We start from the raw sequence: 23,770 nt of genomic DNA, 5'->3' as shown, positions 1-23,770 counted from the left end.
CACTTTTCAACTTCTGAGAAGAGAAGTTCATTGCTTTCCTTGAATCAAATGCAAAGTGTGTGAATGTGAGTGTGTGTGTGTGTGTGTGTGTATGTGTGCATGTGTGTGTCTGGAATGAGAGGATCTCATTCGGCCGAAGAATCACAAAGGCTTCATGATTTATAAGTGGTATCCCATGTGTATTCAGAGCCATTTGGGAGACAAGATAACTGGAGAAGAATCCCAAGGGAGTGAAGGGCTTTTTGGAAAACTGGGTGAAGTAAATTTTTGCAGGGGATTCATGCTCCACAACTTTATACTATGGTCTTGTATCAAACTTTAAATGAATATTCTCATAGGAAGTTAGTCATCATCCTTTGGAGCCTTAGAGGTCTTTATATAAGTGCAAAAAGTGAAATCACAGGTTCATATTTTGCAAGCCTGGTTTTATATTGTTTAAACTGATGCTCTTTAAGAATACAATATGGGGTTGGGGAGATGGTGCTTGCTTGCGAATCCTGACAGCCCAGGTTTGATTGCCCAGTACCCACATAAAACCAAATGCACAAAGTGGTGCATGCATGTGGAATTCCTTTGCAGTGGCAAGAGGACCTGGTAAGCTTATTTCCCCCCACCCACCTCTTTCTGTGTTTTTCTCAAATAAATAAAAACATTTTAAAATAAAAGAATGCAATATTGAGTCTGGCATGGTGGCACACACCTTTAGTCCCAGCATCTGGGAAGCAGAGGTAGGAGGCTTGCAGTGAGTTCAAGGCCACCTTGAGAATACATAGTAAATTCCAGGTCAGCCTGGGCTAGAGTGAAACTCTACCTCAGCAAGCCAAAAAAAAAAAAAAAAAAGGTTATATTGGAAAAAAATCTTTTATATTTGATTTTCTTGTGCATTTGTCCTCTAACCTTTTTTTCTTACAAAGATACTTTTTATTTTTTTTTAAAATATTTATTTATTTATTTATTTATTTATTTGAGAGCAACAGACACAGAGAGAAGACAGAAAGAGGGAGAGAGAAAGAATGGGCGCGCCAGGGCTTCCAGCCTCTGCAAACAAACTCCAGACGCGTGCGCCCCCTTGTGCATCTGGCTAACATGGGACCTGGGGAACCGAGCCTCGAACCGGGGTCCTTAGGCTTCACAGGCAAGCGCTTAACCGCTAAGCCATCTCTCCAGCCCCCAAAGATACTTTTTAGTCGTCATCCCATGAAAGTCTAAGGTAGTTGCCAAAAGTATAATAAATGATGGTATTTCTGTTTTGTTTTTTTTTATGGAGGCACTAACAACCATTTATGTTCCTCGTAGCAAAACTGCTGATTTCTTGAGAAGATCAGACAGAGAGCTGCCAAGCATAAGTTCCTGTCGCATTGCACCTCATGATGCCCAGTTCTCAACCCAGGTAAGCAGAATATCATGCAAGGTGCTACCTGGCACCTTTGAAGACGTGTTTAGAGATGGAAGATGAAGGGCTCAAAGTGACAGATACAGTAGTCTACTAGGACTTGGGGCAGATAGCACATCTAAAACTGTGGCCCACAGCTGCTTATGGAGCTGTAAAATAATGTTTGTATTTGCTATCATATCATAGACATCTGAAAAGTCTTCATGCAGCCACCATTCGTATGTTTATCTTTCTCTGTCTCTTGGATATATTAATTATACAAAATAATGGGTTTCACTCATCCATGTATATAATCAAAATTGTGTTCATCCCTCATTATCTTATCTCCTCTTTCTATTCTTCCTGGTCCTCTTCCTTTCCCACATAGTCCTTCTTTCTTTCATTTATTTATTTGTTTATTTATTTATTTATTATTATTATTATTATTTGGTTTTTCAAGGTAGGGTCTCACTCTGGCTCAGGCTGACCTGGAATTAAATATGTATTAACTATGTAGCTCAGGGTAGCCTCAAACTCATGGCAATCCTCCTACCTCTGCCTCCAGAGTGCTGGGATTAAAGGCATGTGCCACCATGCCTGGCTTTTCATGTTTTAAATCTAGATTACACATAAGCATTTTTTTTTTAAATTTCAAGTTAGGTTTATTTTGCTTAATGTGATGATCTCAGTTAAATTAGTTTTTCTGAAAACATGATTTGGTCCTTCTTTGTGGCAGAAGATACTCCATTGTTGGGTACCTGGGATGATTTCATAATTTGGCTACTGCAAATAGTGTGATAAATATGGATATCAGGCAATTGTATGGTATGCTGACTTTGATGCCTTCTCATCCCTCAGGTTCTGATTTCTACATAAGGGCTATTAACTGCATACAGGCTCTGCCATGAAAGGTCCTGGCAGAGTAAAAGGGGAAACTAACAGGATGCAGAGGGCCAGATGTGAACATGTCAGATTAGGAGGCTCCACTGCTTTTTCAGGTAGAGGCATCAGGCAGACTGTGCATGCTTAGGGCAGAGTGCTTCCTGGTAGAAGTGACACCTGAGATGGAGCTTACAAGATGACTTAGTCAAGTGAGGGGTCAGAATTCATTAAGATAAGTGAGAACTCAGGTATAAAGGCAAGAAAGAGCTGGGCAAGGTGGCGCATGCCTTGAATCCCAGCACTTGGGAGGCAGAGGTAGGAACGCTGTGAGTTTAAGGCCAGCCTGAAGCTACATAGTGAATTTCAGGTCAGCCTGGGCTACAGAGAGACCCTACCTTGAAAAACAAAAATGAAACAAAACAAAAGGACAGGGAAGAAAGCTTGGCTGGTATTGGGGAAATGACTGGTATAGATGGTGAGCAGGAGCCTTGTGGCTTTTCTCAGGAGTGGCACCATTGGTGAAGTGGGTGAGAAAGTTTGTTATGCAGGTTGTTGTGTTGGGTACTGCAGGAAGTTCATCCTTGGCCCCAAAATGCTAGTAGTATCACCTATATGTTCAGGTGCCTAGAAATGGCCACACCAGAAGCTAGTGATAGTCCTGGTAAAAGCCCATGAGACATTTGTGTGCCACACTAGAGAACTGTGAAGACTGGAGGTACTGAAATGTATACAAGGATTCAAGGTCATATGTATTTTACTGGCTCACACTGATAAGTGTATGAGGTATGGATCTAAAGAAACAGAGAGACAACACAGTGTATAAGGCTCCTATCCTTATTTGGGTGAAGCATGAAGAAGACTTCAACTAGGAAGGCTAAGTGAGAGGCTAGACATGATGGTGCAGGTCTGAGAACTGCTTAGAGTATGAAAGCAGCTGGTCTTGGTCATTGAGAGGTTAATTGGGGTCAGGAACGTAAATACAACTAAAAGTGACTCTGAGAAAGTGTCATTGTTCATTGTTAAAAGAAAAGATGGGGGCTGGAGAGATGGCTTAGCAGTTAAGTGCTTGCCTGTGAAGCCTAAGGACCCCGGTTCGAGGCTCAGTTCCCCAGGTCCCACGTTAGCCAGATGCACAAGGGGGCGCACGTGTCTGGAGTTCGTTTGCAGAGGCTGGAGGCCCTGGCCCATTCTCTCTCTCTCCCTCTATCTGTCTTTCTCTCTGTGTCTGTCGCTCTCAAATAAATAAATAAAAAATTTAAAAAAAAAAAGAAAAGATGGGCTTCAGTTTTATAGTCTTGGAGGGGGTTTGAGAGATTGCTCAGTGAGTACAGTGCTCACCACACAAGCATGAGAATCTGAGTTTGATCCCCAGAACCATGTAAAGTTCTGGACGTGGCCTGGAATCTCAGTGCTGAAGAGACCAAGACAGAGGATCGCTTTGTCTCCAGAAAGGTAGATGTCATTCCTGAGGATGCTACTCAAGGAAGTCCTCCTCTGGACCCCACACACTTGTGCATCCCCACACATGCACACACATATACACACGTGCGTACATGAAAAGAAAAGAGAAACAGACTTGGCTCTAAATAGTTTAGAGATACACACCATTCATCCACCATCCTTTCCCAATGCAACCCATGTGAAAAATGTCAGGACAACATTATGACACTCTTAGAAAACAAAAGGTCATTGTACTCTTACCTACAAGCCTTCAGGTACTTATTTAGGTACTTTGGACAGGGTGTTACAGACAGACACTTAGTTTGTCAGTGTGGATTCCACTAGTCATATCATCAGCAGTCCATCATCTCATTCCCTTTCCTTACAGGGATCTGGGAAGAAGGGTTGAGAAGCTGCAGGTTGTAGACTTAACTTGTGTAGTGATGGCAAGTCCTGAATGTGTCTGTAGCTGTGAGGGAAGAAGTGGGCAGAGAGGAATCGGATCACTTAACAATGGCATTTTTGCTTGCCAGAGCATCTTGCTTTCTCATCAGAAGCATCTGAATCCTTTGCTTGAGACACCTGGCAGAGCTGTGTGCTTGCTCTATTGATTTCAGCTCATTTCTCTGATTTCACAAGATCGTCCTGAATTTTAATATTGTCATCCAAAGCATTAGCTGTGTCTCCCAGAGCTGCATATTCTGTGGATTGATTAGTGCATTCATCACACTGTCCTCAGATGTGTCAATAGAAAATATGGAGCAGTATTGGTCCCAAGATGGTTCCTTATGAATCACATGCAAGAGCTGCTCTGTTTTGACACAAGCTATCGATAAGTTGTTGGTGTTCAATATACTTAACTGAGTTTTACCCAGCCTGTACCCTTCTCATTCTGCCTAATCCATATGCATAGAGTTCTTCTGACAATGCTTTGGGAAACCATTTCTAATGCTGTAGGAAAATCAAATATGTAGATTGCATTTCTGTGAAGAACATTTCATCTCTGTTAAAAGGGAACCTGGTCAATGTCTAGAAGGTAAAAGATGTGTAACTCCCATCTATTGGGGGATGAGAAGCTAAAATTATTTAAGTTGTTTTTCCCTTTATCTATTATTGTCCTTCTTCCTCTTCTTTTTTTTTTTTTTTTTTGTTTTTTGTTTTTTGCTTTTCAAGGTAGGGTCTCACTCTAGCCCCGGCTGATCTGGAATTCACTATGTAGTCTCAGTGTGGCCTTGAACTTATGGTGATTCTCCTACCTCTGACTCCCTAGTGCTGGGATTAAAGGCATGAACCACGACACCCAGCAAACGTTTTATTTATTTATTTGCAAGCAGAGAGAGACAGAGAGAGAATGGGTACACTGCTGCAAATTCCAGATGCATGTGCCACTCTGTGCATCTTGCTCTATGTGGGTACTAAGGAATTGAACTGAGGGCATTAGGTTTTGCAAGCAAGCACCCTAACTGCTAAGTGCTCTCTCCAGCCTTCTAATTTTAATTATGCTCATAGAGACAAAATTCTTGAAAAGTTTTCTTCTTATGCACTTTTCTAATTTATACAGGCATCTGCCATTACAAGATAGGGATTTAGTAAATGTTACATAATAACATACACAAAAAGGCTGCCAGAGAATTGAGAAGATAGCTCAGTTGGTAAAGCACTTGTTTCACAAGCATAAGGGTCTGAACTTAATTCCCAGTATGCATATAAAATGTCTCAAAGAGAGGTGATTCGTGCACCTGAGGAATGACATCCAAGGCTGTCTTCTAGCCTACACATGTACACACACACACACACACACACACACACACACACACATTGCAGGCACACCCACTCCCATGCATATGTGTCCCCAAACACAAGCATACAAATATACACATGCACATATACCCCACACACATACAAAAATGGCTACAGTAAAATTTAAGCATTATAACCTCAAGTTATAATTCCTCTAGGTGTTATAACTGCTTGAGGTTTGGGTGCTCAGACAAAAGGTATTGATAGTAAAACCACTTACACTGGATGATGTAGCTTTCTCTCGTAAGTGTGTGTGTGTGTATAGCAAGAGTGAAAGTCCTCCTTCCTCAGCCGCGACTGCTGTATATTCCCAGGTGCATTCTAAGTAGTTTCCAGTCTTTCCATTGCCTCCCCCTGTTCTGTGAAGAATAATGACGTTCAAAAGTCACATCCTGTTGTTAAGCTGCTCAAAATCAGTGGCTCCCCATATCGTCAATGATAAAGTCAAAATGCCTTAGCTTAAGCACATGCTGTTTCTGCTTTGTACCCTCTGCTTGCCTCCCCTCCCCTCCCTGCTCCTTGGTTCCTCTTTGTGTCTTCAATTCCCCTACCCTCCAGTCCCAAAGGTCTAGGGAACTGGCCTTAAGCCTAGACATTCACTATTCCAAGAATGATTCCTGGGCCAGAAAAACTGGCATGGCCTGGGAGCTTATAGAGATGCAGACAAGCCTCGGGTCCCACTGCAGGCCTTCTGAATCAAACCTGTAATTTTACTCTCTCCATGGGCAATTTCGTGCACATTTATGTTTGGGAGGAGCTGCCCTGTGGCTCATCCTCCCTAGCCATGTACTCACACTGCTCTGAACACCTGATGCAATTTGGTTATTTTTCATTTTTTATCCATGAACCACATGTCCATTCTCTTATAATACCAAATGATATTCAAATATCTCTATGCTCCCTCACCCCTCTTGTTCTGCTTTATCACATTGCTACAAATTTAGTGCCCTGATACAATGGAACCTTACTCTTTTATATTTCTGGAGCCCACAAGTTGAAAATGAGATGCTAAAATCAAAGTGTCAGCACAGCTGCTTTTTTCCCCGGGAAGTCTGGAGGCATCTCATGGTTGTGAGCTTTCCATGGCTCTCTGCCCCATGGACACCACACTCCAACCCCTGTCTCCACTGCACATCACAGCCCCTGACCTTCTTGACCCACGGATGCCACATTCTAGCCTCTGTGTCCACTGCACATCACAGCCCCCTCCACACCACGACCTTCTTGTCTGCCTCTTATGAGGACCCTTGTGGTTATACTGGGTCCACATGGGCAATCCAGGCTAGTCTCTCCATTCTCAAGAACTTTAATGTCTGCAGTTTTTGAATATATAAAGTAACAATAGTTTCTAGGGGTTAAATGGGAACATCTTTAGGGGACTTGTTTTCAGTTCACCCTACTTCTCTGTTTCTTTTGGATTTGGGCTTTCAATATTGTTTTCTCTCGATAAGTTCTAAACCTTATTAACTTATTTCTACCTATCCTTCTCTCAATAGAATCAGTGTTTCAGGCTTCTCATCATGCTGGCCCTATATAAGCATCTCCTCACTGCCCAGCCAGTTAGTATACTCTGGTTATATTTTCTTTCTCTTGCAACTTTTAAAATATTTTATTTAATTTTTGCATTTTCTTAGTTAAAGGTACAAAGGAACCCGTCTTTAGTTTTCATGATTATCTTCTCGAATGCCTTGATACAAATTTGCACTCCATTTCCCACTGTGTACCCGTCACTTCTGCTCTCTCCTCTCTGTGTCCCACTGCCCGCCTGCTCTGAACTGCGCTGGCTGTTCTTCAAGCACACCGTACAGCAACTGCCCTGGGGCTGCCCCTGACACGTGGGTCAGAACCTCCTCTGCCCAGCGAACTAACCTGGGGAGCTGTAAAATTATTGGTGCCTGGGTCAGACCCCAAGAGGTCCTGCTGCAGTATGGTCTGGGCTGTAGGGTTTTTGAAAGCACCCTGGGGTGATTCTAAAGTACAGCAGCCGAGGCTGAGAATAGCTGCTCTTAGGTCCCTTTTGGGGATGGCTTTTATTGTTTCTTATCTTGAGTCCTCTGATTTCTGGATCTCATTTCTTTTACGTGCTTTCTTTATTTCATTCTTTTGGTATAGTGCATGATATAGTAGCTTCCTGAGAGAAGATATGTGGGAGGGAATGTGTTCAAGTTCCTCCATATCTGAGACTATCTTCATTCAGCTCATATATTTGGCTTCCAATTTAACTGGCACCTATTCAAAGTTGGGAAAAAAATTCCTTCAGAGTTTTGAAGGTATTCTTCCATCTTTGAGTATCGGCTCCTGAGAAATCTCAGACCCCGTGAATTTCAGTTCTGATAGCAAGGCTTTCCAAACCTGCTTCCTCTGGAAATATTTTAATGTCTTCCTTTCTGCTTCTGGTATTCTGTAATGATGTGACTTTGTACGAGGGTTTTTTTATTATTCATTTTCAATTTGGAAACTCATTTCTAGTTCTAGATGGCTTTCTGGTGTTATTTCTTTGATTCATTTCCCTTCATTTTCTCTTTATGGAATTCCTATTACTCCAACCCCAGGCCACCTGGATTTATCTTCTAACTGTTTTTCTTTTACACATTTTTCTCCTCTAATTTATTCTCAACTACTTTTAGGCTCCAAATTTCTATCATTTTCTTGACTTTATCTTTTAAGTACTTTACTGATTTGGTTGTTTTAGGGAGACAAGAATATTTTTTCCAAAGGGCTCCTTTTCTGTTGCTTTAAGCACACACACACACACACACACACACACACACACACAACAGAGAGATCTCCATATTTTCCAAGTAGCTGATACATCCATTTCTGGAACTTTCATGTTGCTCTTTGCAGAGAATTGGCTGCCCTGCATTATCCTCTACACCTTGCCAGCAAGTCTCCTGGCTCACCTTTCTTCTGAATCACTTCCCATTTCTTCCTCTAATTCAACTTCTTAGATTTAAAGTAAAGACATCTCTCTTGAGTTTTTGAAAAGAGTTGTGTGTTTTCTTTTTCATATGCTCCACCATTTTGAAACAAAGACAATGCTTGTTATGGACTTATTTGGGTCCCCTCCCCAATTTGTTTGTGAGCCCTTATTCTTAACATCTTATGATGTAACCTTATTTGGAGGTAGGGTCTTCACAAAGGTAATCCTGTGTGAAATTTGGACATAGGATCCTAGAGCAAAGATACGAGAAGAGACATGGGATGCATATAGCCTTTTGCAAGGCAAGGACAAAGACCTAGAGCAGATTCTTCTCTCACAGTCCTCAGAAATAATACTGATTTTGGACTTACAGCACCCAGAACTATTCTGTTCATTAAGCTGGGTTCTTTGCCATAGAAGCCCTTGCAAATGCTTACAATGCTGTTTGTCATTTGTCCACATGATACTATTCTCCCTGCCTCATCTGATTCCTATTTTCTCTCTTAATGTCACCCTGACCCTATTGGCTTAAATACTCTCCTTTTTTGGCTTCACACATCACAACAGTTATGCTGTGGTACTGTAGTCAGTAATCTTAATCTTCTATATGATTTCCATGTGAGGTTATCATTACCTGAGTTCTGGGATCTTGTTTTTGCAGAGTGCTTGAACAGGAAGCTTAGATATCGTTTATTGAATAAATGCCTTATAACCATAACTTTGTGAGAAGACAGATAACAGTGTGCTTTAGTTGAGTCACAAAATTTTATGTATCAATATTGCATCAAATGAATAATGCTAGAAAAATTATGTGAGTGTAGTCATTTAGGTACTTACAGTATTGAGAATTAAGAAAAATAGGCCAGGCATGGCAGCGCATGCCTTTAATCACAGTAATTGGGAGATGGAGGTAGGAGGATTGCCATGATTTCAAGGCCACCCTGAGACTACATAGTGAATGCCAGGTCAGCCTGGGCCAGAATAAGACCCTACCTAAAAAAAAAAATAGAAAGAAAGAAAGAAAGAAAAGAAAAAAGAAAAAGGAAAAGAAATCAGAAGCATATTTCCTCATATTATTATTTTAATAGAAACTTCCAGTCCTGCCTAGAGATTCTAGCTGGGTATGCATATATTAGGATTGCAAATAACTTTGAACCCCCCATGTGACTTTCCAATTTCTGTGGTCTTTTATGTTGCACCTTATATGCCTAATAACCATTTTATTTCTCAATAAAAAGTAGGACTCATATTATAATAAAATAACAATATGGTGAGTTTAAAATAAAGTATTGAAGAAGAATTTAGATTCCTTATTCAAGTCATAATATTTGCCTTATATATTTTATTCTCCCTTTTAATTTCTTAAATAGAAACTGTCCTTTTCTCTCTCATAGTTCTTTGCATTTTTCCTTGCCCCTTGAGTCCTGTGTTGAATATTTGTGATGATAATAAGCTTTCTTTAATATAAAGAGAAGAAATGAAAGCCAGGCGTGGTGGCGCATGCCTTTAATCCCAGCACTCAGGAGGCACAGGTAGGAAGATCACCGTGAGTTTGAGGCCACACTGAGAATACAGAGTGAATTCCAACCTGTGTGATGCAGTAGACTTTGGATAGATGAGGGATTTCTGACCACATAGAACCCTCTACTCTCATTGATTCTTCTGTAGATTATTGAATTATGAAAGCTTCTCTCTTGCTCTGAAATAGTACTGATTGGTGTTATGTGAATATTTATAGTTACAAGAATGGGGGAATAAGCCAAGAAGTGCTCCAGAAAAATTGCAGTAAAGGAAAACGGGATGCTGGAGAGATGACTTAGAGGTTATGACTCTTGCCTGCAAAACCTAAGGACCCATGTTTGACTCTCCAGGTCCCCCATAAGCCAGGCACATAAGATGACCCAGGTGTAAGATCTCACGTGCCCACTAGATAGTGCACACATGTTGAGTACTATTACAGTGGCTGGAGACTCTGGCATGATGCCAATTCTTTCTTTCTCTCTCTCCTCTCACACTCTCTATCTCATAAAAAATTTACAAGATAAAGTGGGTAGCAGCCTCCACGATCTTTATGGATTCTTGTCCAGAGAATGAAGCGTGACACATGTAGCTTTCTGACATGTCATTGCAGGTTGGTCTCTGCTTTACAGAGGCTGGTGCCACCAAGTCCATGTGAGATAGAAAAAAGAAAAAAAAAAAAGAGCAGGCACAGGTGTTTCTGTGCTCATCATGGGGTTCCATTCCAATAATCATAAATTGAAAATATCACATGTCCAAATGTATGTAATAATCTAATTCATTGAGCATCCTAGCCTAGCACCATAGCACACTATAGAGAGTTAGGTGTTCATCCTCATGATAGTATGGCTGATGGGAGCCGTGGCCGACTGCCACTGCTAAACATTCACAGATAGCATTTTACTGTGTATCTCCAGCCTGGGAAAAGATCAACATTTTAAATGCAGTTTTTACTGAATGTATATCACATTTGCAGCATCATAAAGTTGGGAAAAAGTCAAGCTGAACCATCATAAGTCAGAGACCATCTGTAGTTGAAGTCATACATTTCAGCCTCGCTGGTCACTAGGCCCCTGTCACCAGGCAATGCACCAGAAAGACTAAAGGATGCCTTGCAACAGATGCCTTTTCCCCACCTTCTCTCAGCTATAGCAATATGCTGCAGGTACAAGTTAAATGTTCAAGACTTAGAAAGACATGCATCTTTAAAATTACATGGTATCAATCACCAGTCAACAAGTTTCACAGGATGCTGCTAAGGATCACTGGACAGGTCTGTTCTTCTAAAGATGGTGCCACTATTGTTTTTTTTTTTTTTTTTTTTTTGTCGCAGATAGGGACTAATCAGCTCGTTGGAATATTCTTAAAAATAGCTTTCACTTTCCACCATAAGAAATTAATTATATTGGTTATCTCCAAGGAGAAATCTTTACAGCTTAATTAAACAAACATTTAAATCATCCTTGAAAATGTGCTGGATGATTGTGTGTACACTAGCCTTCTTTTTATATATCCCAAGGGAGGTCTTCAAACTTATGCATCAATCACTCAATAACCAAATGTGTATGGAGAGCTTAGTGCATGCTCTCTTGGGAGGCTGAGTTATTAACACCAGTCCCACAGTGGGGAGATTGATGTGCTCAGGCCATAAGGTTCCCCTTTGTACCTTTACAGGCCAGTTGTCAAGCAAATAAGGATTCTCTAAGGACAGAAAACCAAAACCTGCAAAAGGTGAAGGGTAAACTACATTAGAGGGCATTTACAAGGAATTACTAGAGATTGCTTAAAGTATGAGATAATTTTCAAGGATTTCTGTGTAGATATATTTCTTTTTTAAAAGATTATTTTTATTTATTTATTTATTAGAGACAGAGAGAGAGAGATACAGTGAGAGTGAGAATGGGCACGCCAGGGCCTCTAGCCACCGCAAATGAACTACAGATGCATGTGCCACCTTGTGCATCTGGCTTACGTGGGACCTGGACAATTGAACCTGGGTCCTTAGGCTTCACAGGCATGCGCCTTAACTGGTAACCCATCTCCCCAGATCCTGAGTATACATATTTTGATTCACAAAAATCTTGAAAATATGATAAAAGCATTGGACACAAAAGGTTAATTCTGGGTTTGTTCTAAGAGTATGGTGGTGGCTCCTTCACTCCTATAGTGGATTGAAATATGTTGGTGCTGGCAGTTCACAGAGAAAATGGTAGAAGACACATTAACTTATGACCTTCAGCACAAAACACAACTGAGGTCATGTTGAAACCAAAGTGTGTGAAAGTACAGACAGTAGCCAGGGCATACTATGATAAATAATAAAGCAGGCATTATAAAACTGGCATAACTCTATCTGTGGCACCTTCTCTCTTTGTTAATATGGAAATACGCTACACATGTATACAATTGGAGGCATTTCAAATATTTTGAGTAATAGCGATCAGTGAAATGGATACAGAGCTTCCCAACTTATTATCGGCTCATCACCATGATATCAAGTTTCTAGCACTGTACTTAAAACTTTTCAGGGTTGCAACTTGTCTGCCAAAGTTCCTTTTTATAAACAGGCTCAGACAGGGTCAGAAGCTCCCCAGCAGGAGATGAGGAAGACCAAAGTCTTACCTCCCAGGTATCACTTTATTGCAGATCTTTTTCTCTTAATTTTTGTTTATTTTTATTTATTTATTTGAGAGCGACAGAGAGAAAGAAGGAGGGAGGGAGGGAAAGAGGAACGGAGGGAGGGAGAAAGTGAGAGAGAAAGGGAGAGAATGGGCACGCCATGGCCTCCAGCCACTGCAAACGAACTCCAGATGCATGTGCCAGCTTATGTATCTGGCTTACATGGGTCCTGGGGAAGCGAGCCTCGAACCAGGGTCCTTAAGCTTCACAGGCAAACGCTTAACCACTAAGCTATCTCTCCACCCCTACTGCAGATCTCTTAAATAAATAAAACATTGCTTTCCAACTAGCTGAATGTATTATTGTTCATATTTTTCTTCTTTTCTTTTTATCATATTGATGTTTGATAAATCCTATTACTCTTGCTTCCAGACTATCTCCCATACCTACTTTTTTGTTTTTAAAACTTTAACTTAACAAAGTATACATAATTATCATGTACAGCATGTTTGGATAAAATGTACTTCAATATCTTATTATACCTAAAAGGATGTGTGTTGGTGGGGTTATGTGAAGGGGGTTATGGGAATTCATATTTTTTTAACTTTTAAAGGTTTTCATTGTGTATATTTATTGTACAAGGTGCTGTGTTACATAAAGATATTTTTTATTCAGGGATATAACATGTATTGAGCACATCTTCTTCCAATTCTCCTGTTTTCTCCACTATTTCCTTTTGTTCTTCTAGTCAATTTTGCTTCTGCTTTCATACCGTATTTTATAAAAAAATTTTTATTTTATAAAATTTTATAAAAAATTTAGGAACTGAATAACATAAAATTTAGTTAAAACAATAATCTCTAATTTAATCCATTTTCTTGCAGACAACATAACCATTCTTCTTTATATATGAAAATAATATATACCTGCATCTTCTTTGTCTGTTTTCCTCTGTTGGGCACCTAGGTTGTTTCCATACTTACTTGTCGTCAATAGTGTTGCAATAAACACTGATGTGAAATCTCTGTGATATGACTTGGACTCCTTCAGGTAAACTACTCAGGAGTGACATTAACTGGGTCATATGGTAGATTTAATTTTAGTGGTTGGACTAGTTTATATTTTCAGCAGCTGGGTGTAAGTGTTCTCTTTTGCCCACTCCTCACCAGCATTTGTTCATATTCATTTTCGTAATGACTGTGACCCTCACAGATGCAATCTCAATTAGTCTTTATCTTGCTTTGTCTAATGGCTAGTGATACTGAACCATTTTATACATTTATTTCCATTTGCATTTCGTCTTTTAAGAACTATCTGTTTATTTCATTAGCCTATTTATTGATTTGGCTAATAGATTCCTTATTGTTTAACTTTCTGGGTTCTTTGTATGTTTAACCCATTCTCTGTGAGATGGATCGCTAGCTAAGGTCTCCTCCATTCCAGAGGCTGTGTCCTCACTTGATTGTCTCCTTTGCTGTGCAGAAGCTTCTTAATTTCATGAGGTACCATTTGTCAATTGTTGGCATTGTTTTCTGGGTGATTTATATCCTACTCAGAAAATCTTTGCTTGTGGCTGTCTTTTGAAGATTTTTCTCTATCTTTTCCCAATAGTCTCAGGGATTCCACTAAGGTCTTTGATCCAGTTGGGGTTGATTTTTGTACAAGATGAAAGAAAGAAATATCTGCTTTTATTCTTCTACATATGGACATCCAGTTTTCCCAGCACCATTTGTTGAATAAGCTGTCTTTTCTCCCATGTGTGTTTTGACATCTTTGTCTAAAATTAGGTGACTATAGTTATATGGGTTCATATCTGGGCACTCTATTCTCTACATCTACATATCTGTTTTTGTGTCAGCACTATACTCCATTCTGCAACTTTGTAACACTATGTAATAATTTTAAAGTTCTCTGTCCCCTCTCTACTACATTATTATGTTTTATTTGTCAAAGTAAAAAAAGAAATAAAAAATGTCTTCTACTTAATAAAAATAAAATAAAACAATTGTCATTTAAAAAAGAAAAATACAGCACAAACCCCAGCCCTCCTGAAGTTTACATTTTAGTGGAAGATATAAATAATTAAACAGAGAGATAAATTAATATTGTATTACTTGGAAGATGGCTGGCAAAGCTTGCCAGCCCAGGCACAATTAATAAGTCCCCACAAAAGCCAGACACAAAAAGTGGTGCATGTCCAGTGTTCATTTGCAGTGGCAAGAGGCTCTGGGCACAACCTGCTGTACCCTCACATGTAAATAAATAATTTTTTAAAATACTCTTTTTTATTTTATAGTGACCAACCACTTTGTAGCAATTAATGCTGTCAGAAAATCAATTATATGTGTTACAACTCTAAAGTGGTTATCATGTATGCTGATGGCTTGATTTTCTCTTGCATTCCTGATTTTCCTCCAAGAATCTATGATATGGTCTCACTGGTCATGGGACCTCCAGTCTCCTTGTTTGGGATTGGTTCCATTATCAACATGTCCTGTAATTTTAGCCCATGAAGCTAAGGCAAAACCCACTTTCTACTGTGGATTTTTATTCATTTGAAATACTCTGTTTTTCTCATTTAATTATTTTCAGCTTGACTTCCTTTTCCTGTATATATATTTCATATAGTATTTCTTAGATTTCCTTGTTGTTAATAATTATATGCAGTTTCTTTTCCCATCACCAGTTCTTACCACTCTGTATCACTTGTTTAAATTTCTATTGACAAACATGGCTGGCATTATTTTTTTTAACCCAGTTTCATAATCTCTTCAATATGTAGCTTTCATAGGTTCTCATTATTATGATTAATAGTGCATTTGCACATATTTGTATTCTTGCCACATAATTTACTTTTCATTAACTATGTTTTCTTTGTTCTTCTGATGCTTTGGTTACATTTTCTATTTACCAATCATTTCCTTCTCTTTTCCTTTGCTCCCTCTCCAGATAATAATTTTTTGTAGTGCTTCTACATTTTTTTTTTAATCTTGAACAGCCTTTGGTTGTCTCCCCTTATCTGAAAATACATGTATCTTTTCAGCTTTCCTTTATGTTTAATCCAATATACTGTCTCTACCTGCCATTTCTAGGACATCTATCAAATGAATTTCAGAAGTATAATGTTTGCAATGTCGTATACTTCCTCTCTTTTCCCATTTCATTCTGAAGAAGCCATACATCATCTTACTTACTAGATTCTTTCAGGACTTTCCACTGTGCTTGTTTGGCACATATATTGAATTTGTTTGCTGATTTACTTCAGCATATCACTATTGGTCTTTGAAAGTATAATATTCTTTTTCATCTCTGCATTGATGGTATCTATAAAAACATTAATTATACTAACTGTACTTTTCCCTCAAAATTTTATCTTAATTTTACCCATGTATTTTGATGGTTTGATGATTCTTGCTTATCTTCCTATGCTTATTTAGATGTCTTGCCTCGTTCTCCTATGGTTGGTAGGTATTACAGACATTGCCCTGTTGCTCTGAGGGCACTTACTTCTCAATTCCTGTTTTCTCAGGGGCCATATCACTGAAAGAGCCCCACACAAAGACATTCTCAACTTTGTCTTTCAAATGGTGGTCAGTCTGTAGCACTTTCAGCCTTCCCTCCTGGTTTTGGTTCCTGTAGAACTAAAACTCACTCAGATCTTTATCCTGCCCATGAGTGTTCCATGGACCTTTCTCTCTCTCTCCCTACTCTACCTTGAAGGTATTTATTTAAACCTTTGATAGCATAATAGTACTGCCTGCATGTCACATTATCAGTTTTATACTAATTTATTAGCAGTATTCTCTAACTAACTGAGCTACAACAAAGTAGTTCTATCGTGAAAAAGAAACAGAAAATCAGCAAATATGTGAACTAATAGGAGACAAAATTGTAATGGAAAACAGAAAATTCTAGTGAGAGCTTCTTATTGGGGCATTCATACAAAGCTGTGTGCAGAGAAAGAAAATTATAACTTTTAATCCATTTAATACTAAAAAGGGAAGGAGATAAATTATTCACCCAAGCCAAGAATTTAGAGTAAGAACAATAAATGATACTGAGGAAAATAATTAAGATAAGAACCAAAATTAATAATGAAACTTCAAGAAACAGCTGTTCAAAAAACCCAGTCACTTACTCTTTGATAAAGTAAACAAAATGAACAAATCCATAGCAAGCATAATTAAGAAAAGATTAGTAAAAACACAAATATACATTAGAAATGAAGGGTTAGTACCACAGATTTGGAAAAGATTAGATTTGTTGCTGCAGATAATGCTATACTAATAGATTGAAAATATGGATTAACTGAATGATTTTCTAAGAAAATATAACTAAAATAACTTGAAGAGTTAAAATGCTTCATGGCAAATGAAAATACCTATGTCTCAGTTTTCTGAGAATTACTTCCCCCAACAGGCTAAAATTAACATTAGAAGCCAGTTCTTTAGAAGCTTCACAGAGCATACTTTCCCTGTACATCAAAAATAGTTTCAGATCAAGGAGGAAAGATGAAAGGCTTTTTAGAATTTTATTTAACTATCATTACCATAATGTATCCTGATAAGCATATGTGAACAAAAACACAGCACATACACACACACACACACACACACACACACACACACACACACACACCAATAAACATGGATCTTACAAATATCCAAGTCTTATAAAGATAGGAATTATCATCTGAAAGAAAATTCAACCTGTAGAACTTATCTCTTACCAGGCATGGTGGAACATACCTTTGATCCCTGTGCTTGGGAGACAGAGGTAGGAGGATTGCTGTGAGTTCAAGGCTACCCCCCGAGACTACAAAGTGAATTCCAGGCCAGCCTGGGCTAGAGCAAGACATTATCTCAGAAAAAAAAAAAGTAGTAGAAGAGTTTATCTCATAAACAGCACCAAGCAAAGTAGAGTTTATTATAAGAATGCAATGGTAAATAGCTATACACTAAAATTTCTTATATTTTATCTATGCAATATATTTGAGAGGCAACATCTTTAGACTGATAGAGTACTTATGTAATTAATTTATTTATTTTGGCTTTTCATGGTATGGTCTTACTCTAGCTCAGGCTGACCTGGAATTCACTATGTAGTCTCAGGGTGGCCTGGAACTCACTGTGATCCTCCTACCTCTGCCTCCTGAGTGGAGTGCTGGGATTAAAGGCATGCGCCACCACACCAGGCTTACTTTTTTTTAAGGTATACTCAAATAAGATTATTTACTTAAAAATGATACATTGGACATAATCTGCATACAGAACAAAGCAATTAATGGTAACCTTAATAAGATACCTTTAAACTAGATGCTGTACAAAATACATTTGGTGTGTCACATATCAAATCTGAATATATGTTTTTGGTGTTTTGCAATTGCATAAAACTGCTTGCTTTAACCTTTTGTCAACATCTAGTACAGTTCCTATAAGTTATAATTTTTAAATTTATTTTTTATTTTTTTGAGGTAGGGTCTCACTCTGGCCCAGGCTGACCTGGAATTCACTATGTAGTCTCAGGGTGGCCTCAAACTCACAGTGATCCTCCTACCTCTGCCTTCTGGGTGCTCAAGGCAATCCTCCTACCTCTGCCTCCCAAGTTCTGGGATTAAAGACATGAGCCACCACACCTGGCAAGTTATACTTTTTTATGCAACATATATTACATTTTAGGTTTTAGGTGGGAAGAAAAAGGATCACTAAAAGAGCTTAAATAATTCCACTGAACGCACAGTCTAGAGCACAATCTAAAGTTACAATAGCATGTGTCATCCTCTGGAAAAGCCACATTCACCAACCTCCTTACATGTGGATTTCTATGTTCCTGCTCCTGACTGGACACTTCCTTCTCCACAGATTTCACTGCGGCTCTCCCAACAGCAAAGGTGGACCATTATGCTGTTGTGTAACAATTGACTCAAGGTCATAATACCACAAGGGCCATATAACCTTTCTTTTAAATATTCATTCATATTTCTGTTGAAATTATTTTCAAAAACATTTCAAAATAATATATATAAAAAGAAATGTAACTTATAAAATCTGTCTGAGCATAAATTACTCATTAGATTTTTAACTTACATTAATGAAAGAAAAACAATTTCATTGAACTAGGGTAAAAAAAGATAGCACACATATAGACTTCTAAGCCAATAGCCAACAATATGTTTAGGGCCAAATTACTGGAAGGAAGAGCAACATAAGGGTGCTACAATCCATACCATATTAAACAATGTTGTTCTAGTAATTCTTACCCATTATTTTCTTCTCAAGATAGAAAACTTAGAAAGTTACATGATTGAAACCTGTTAATATTTCATGGATCAAGCTTTGGAAATCATTTCAACCAACTTTACAATGCAAGAAATTAACATTTAAAAGGAGCTTTTATAATTATTAGCAATAAGCCAATATTTATGGATGAATGCATTCTGCCTATATAACTTGAGAATCATTTGAAATATGAGTAGGTATAATGAAGTTCATAAATGAGAATTGGTTACAAAGTATATATCAAAAATCAACTCTGAAATACCACAAAAATTAGAGATTATAATGGAGTAATAAAAAGCTCATGAAGGGCTAGAGAGATGGCTTATTGTTTAATGTGCTTGCCTGCAAAGTCTAAGGGCTCAGGTTTGATTCCCCACTACCAGTATAAGCCAGATGCATAAGGTTATGCATGTGTTTGAAGTTCATTTGCAGTGGCTCGAGGCCATGGTGTGCCCATTCTCTCTGTTTCCTTCTCTGTCTCTCCCTTTCTCTTTTAAGTAAATAAATAAAATATTAGCTGGATGTGGTGGTGAATGCTTTTAATCCCAAAACTTGGAAGGAAGAGATAAGAGGATCATTGTGAGTTCAAGACCACCCTGAGACTACAGAGTGAATTCCAGGTCAGCTTGAGCTAGAGTGAAACCCCACCTTTAAAAGCAAAAAACCCAAACAAACAAACAAGCAAAAAAAAAAAAAAAACCCTCACAAAAAGTAGTTGTGTGGAAAATCATGCAGTAACAAAAAGGAAAAAGAAGAGAAGGAAACAAACAAGATTCCATGCTAATCATTTGGAATGGACCAGAGATGATCTTGCATGTGCTTCTGAACAGGAAACTCAATACTACAGAAACTACTGCTCCATCCAAATTAAGTTATGTGTTTAATTTAATTCCAAAGGAATTTAAAATACTTTGCAAAACTATTTCTAAGTCTCGACAGGGAGAATAATCATGAAATTAAATAAGGAACTTTAGGAAAATATGGGTAGTCATTTGTGTGTTTGCTTGGGGCAAGGAGAACTTAATACTAAGTAGTTATAATGCAGACAAATTGTGTTATTGGTGAGAGGAGAAACCAAAGCTCTTGAACAGTATCAAATTCTAACTAGTTCTAAAAGAGTGTTAGATGTAAATGATATGTACATTTGGTTTTTTTACTTCTTTTTTATTAATTTATTTTTTAAATTGGATATGGCCATATTTAGTATGTAAACAACACATGTTGGTACCATCCTTTCCACCCTCCCTGCCCCTTTTCTGAAGATGCCTTCCTTGTTGGGGATGCAGGTCAACCCAGTGGGGATTGTGGGTCATGCACTGTGGGGGGAGGGGGAGAGGAAATGTCTCTGTGCAAAATGTATAAACTTGTGGCTCTAACAATCTTTCTGCCCCCTCTTCCACAAAATTTCCTGAGCCATGTTGGGTGCATTTTAATTCTACTTCAGTGATGGGTACTCAGAAGCCTCTGGATCTCTGGTTTGGTAGGTGTTGAGTGTTCCCCATGCCTATCTCCTTCACCCTTGAGCTGATATCAGATTCACTGAGAAAGCAGCGCTCTTGCTCATTTCCCCATTTCCTCTGAGGTTTCAGATGGGGCTGGGGTGGAGTGAACTGGGTTATTTATCTCCTCAGGTCCAACTCCCATCTGAAAAAGAGAATCAGATTCTCCATTAGAGAAGGAAGTCAGCACCAGTTAAATGGGATAACCATTATTGATTTAGAGATAATTAAAAGGGTATGGACCCTCTTATAGCCCAAGATTAGTAGGAGCCTGATAATCATTATCTGGATATGATTCTGACTTATTTCCCAGTACCAGATATGGTTTCCTTTCCTCTGAGCTGATCTATTAGCCAATCCAAGAGCAGTTGGTTACCTACCATGGTTGTGTGTCACTATTGCAGCACTTGTGTGAGCATCACATCAGGTTGTTTGCTTCTGAGTCACTTAGATTTTGAGTTGCTTGGACAGATGCTTGCCACTTTCCCCCAGAAGTTCATGTAGCACCTTTCAGCACCAGACAGGCTAATTTTCTGGGGATGGGCTCTCCTCCAGATTCCAACCAGGCTTCTCTATGGTCCATGCCAACAGCATATGGTGTCTTCAGTAGTAGGGTCTCACCATTAACCTCTGGTGGGTAATCAAGTACTCTGATGGAAGTCTGTCTTATTTGTTTTGGGAGATCTAGTAGGTCTCTCTAATAAACAGCTCATTGTGGATGTAGACCACATCCTGGTACAGGGAGTTACAGGCCAGCACCAAGGGAAAAGAAAAAAGAAAAAGACAGAGAAGAAAGAGAAACAGGAGAAATTTGAGGTAAGGTTTCATCTCACCCTTGCCAAGGACCCTCAATTTAGGTGCCCCCCAAAAGATCCTCTTGAGGGTTTCACCTTTTAGTCTGACTTCCACGATATAGGATTCTATGGAACCAGTCCAATTTGGGTTCAGTTTTGTGCCCCCCCCCCCATTCTCTTCACCTATACCCTACCCTCCCTATTGTCCAAGCTTCAAGATGCTATTCAGTTATGTCAGCAACTTGGACTGATCAAGGTTAGGAACTGCAGACAGTGAGATCATGTGATGGCTGTCTTTCTATGATTATGTGAATTCACTTAGAATGATCTCTTCTAAATTTGACCATTTTTCTACAAATTCCAATGCGTAATTATTTCTTAGTGCTGAGTAGAATTCCCTTGTATAGATGTACCACATCTTGGTTATCCATTCATCCAATGACGGGGTCCTGGGTTGATTCTAGTTTTTAGGCATTATGAACTGAGCAGCTATAAACATGGTTGAGCAAACATCTATGAACTGAGATGTAGAGCGTTTAGGATAAATGCCCAGTAAGGGAATAAATGGGTCTGTAGGTAACTCTATATTCATACTTTTCAGGATTCTCTAAATTGATTTCCACAGTGGTTGTACTGGCTTATATTCCCACCAACAGTGAATGAGTGTTTCTATTTCCCCTCAGCCTCACCAACATTTGTTTTATTTGATTTTTTTTTTAATTTTTTTATTATTTATTTATTTATTTATTTGAGAGTGACAGAGACAGAGAGAAAGACAGATAGAGGGAGAGAGAGAGAATGGGCGCGCCAGGGCTTCCAGCCTCTGCAAACGAACTCCAGACGCGTGCGCCCCCTTGTGCATCTGGCTAACGTGGGACCTGGGGAACCGAGCCTCGAACCGGGGTCCTTAGGCTTCACAGGCGAGCGCTTAACTGCTAAGCCATCTCTCCAGCCCTTATTTGATTTTTTAATGTTTGCTATCCTCACTGGGGTAAGGTGGAATCTCAGAGTTAATTTGCATTTCCTTAATGGTTAGGGATGTTGACCATTTTCTTAAGTGTGTGTTGTACTTTTTCTTTTTGAGACAGTATTGCTATATAGCCTAGGCTGGCCTTGAGCACACTTGTCTTCCTGTCTTAGCCTCTTAAATGCTGTGATAGCAGGCCTGCACCATGCCTGCGAATGGTATACACTGTTCAGGGGGAAACAATCAGAGGTGCACACAGGAGCACGTGCACGCCTATTGTTAACTGAGATTAATGGAAAGCTTGAGACATTTTGTTCAGTGATGGAAGGCTGGAAGGTTTTGGAGTTTGAAAGCCATACAGTAGTTACCGGCAGGTTTAATGACATAGGAACAGGCTCATATACATGAAAATGAAAATCTTGGTTATAAAATAGAGTGAAGGCACATTTAGAAACCTACCTCCTCTAATTGCATGCTGTGCAGATTACGCCATGTCTCCCAGCCTCATCTGTTATGTCTGATAGTGCTGTTACTTGCCTCATGACATTGTTTCTAGGAGCAAATGAGAGAAAGCATGTTGAGAGTTAATCTTAATGCCTGGCACATGCTAAGCCTGACAATGTGACCCAAGGTGATAAGAAGTTATAATCTGTGTGTACAGATCAGAAAGAAAATGTACTGACTTGTTAAAGGAGCTTATCTCTGAGTTTCCTGAGTAATTATTTTGTTTTCCTTCATAGTTTCTACCTTTTCTATAGTAAATACATGAACTTCAGTGAAAGTAAAGCTTTTTACAAAATAAGAGAAAGTTGCTAAGAAATAGTTCTAGGTGGAAGACAGAGAGCAGTGAGATAGATCAGTTATTGCCATTCAGAGCTGGACTCCCTTCACTGATAGTGATTTTGAATGATAGAACTCAATAGCTAGTGAAGTGTACTCAACTCCAACCATTAGTATTTATGGCCTTCAATTTGGTTAGTCTCCTCTTACATTTTGATGGTCCATTATAGCTTCCTCCTTATCCTGGCTCTGCAAGGCAAAGTAATTGCCAAGGGATGCCTCAGGTGCTGGGCTTCTTTAAACGATTCTCCCTCCCCTGAAAGTTCTTTTTCTCCCCTTGCCTCAGCCCTCCAGCTTTTACAGCTCTGTTCCTCCAGTTGAGTGGTGATGTCCTCCTCCCCCGGGAGAAGGTTGTCCTGCCAGATGATGGCACTTGAATGTTTACATGAAGCAGTCAGGCTGAAACATGTAGGAACACGCCACAGTGGGATTCAGACATGATTTCAAAATGGTCCTGTCTTCATCTTTAATTACTATTCAAGTGGCTCAGCACCGTGACTTTTGCCCATCCCACTTCTCAGACCTCTGGCCTCGCATGCACCTGTATGCTGTATAGTGAAAGGATAGAGAATGGATTTTTCAAATCTAACTAGAATTGGCACCTCCTCTTCTTCTGGTTGCAAGGCTGGCCTCCAAGCACAAATGGTTGGTGCTGTGCTGCAACTCTGCCACAAAGCAGCCTCCCTGGCCTGTCCAGGTAGTGACCCTGGGTGAGGTGTCACCCTCATCCACCACAGCCCACTTGCCGGTTTTGTTCCTGGTGTTTCCACAGTGGTGTCTTACCTCTGAAGTTCCTCATTGTGTGAAACTCTGAATGTAGACAGTTATGAAGAAGCCT

The 23,770-nt window shown here is 39.3% G+C and overlaps 1 protein-coding gene across 2 annotated transcripts in view; it reads left to right on the top strand.

The window, feature by feature from the left end:
• Window positions 1–23,770, top strand: part of Epsti1 (epithelial stromal interaction 1) — a 149,012-nt gene that overhangs the window by 84,804 nt on the left and 40,438 nt on the right. For both annotated transcript variants that reach the window (XM_045145827.1, XM_045145828.1), the window contains exon 6: window positions 1,297–1,390. In XM_045145827.1, the coding sequence (XP_045001762.1) occupies window positions 1,297–1,390 (94 nt within the window). The remainder of the gene's footprint in view (window positions 1–1,296; window positions 1,391–23,770) is intronic.

The sequence above is a fragment of the Jaculus jaculus genome, chromosome 3 (assembly GCF_020740685.1).
Source record: "Jaculus jaculus isolate mJacJac1 chromosome 3, mJacJac1.mat.Y.cur, whole genome shotgun sequence".
Lineage (NCBI taxonomy): Eukaryota > Metazoa > Chordata > Mammalia > Rodentia > Dipodidae > Jaculus > Jaculus jaculus.
Note: the sequence above shows the minus strand (reverse complement) of the source record. Positions and strands in the feature narration are given on the sequence as shown.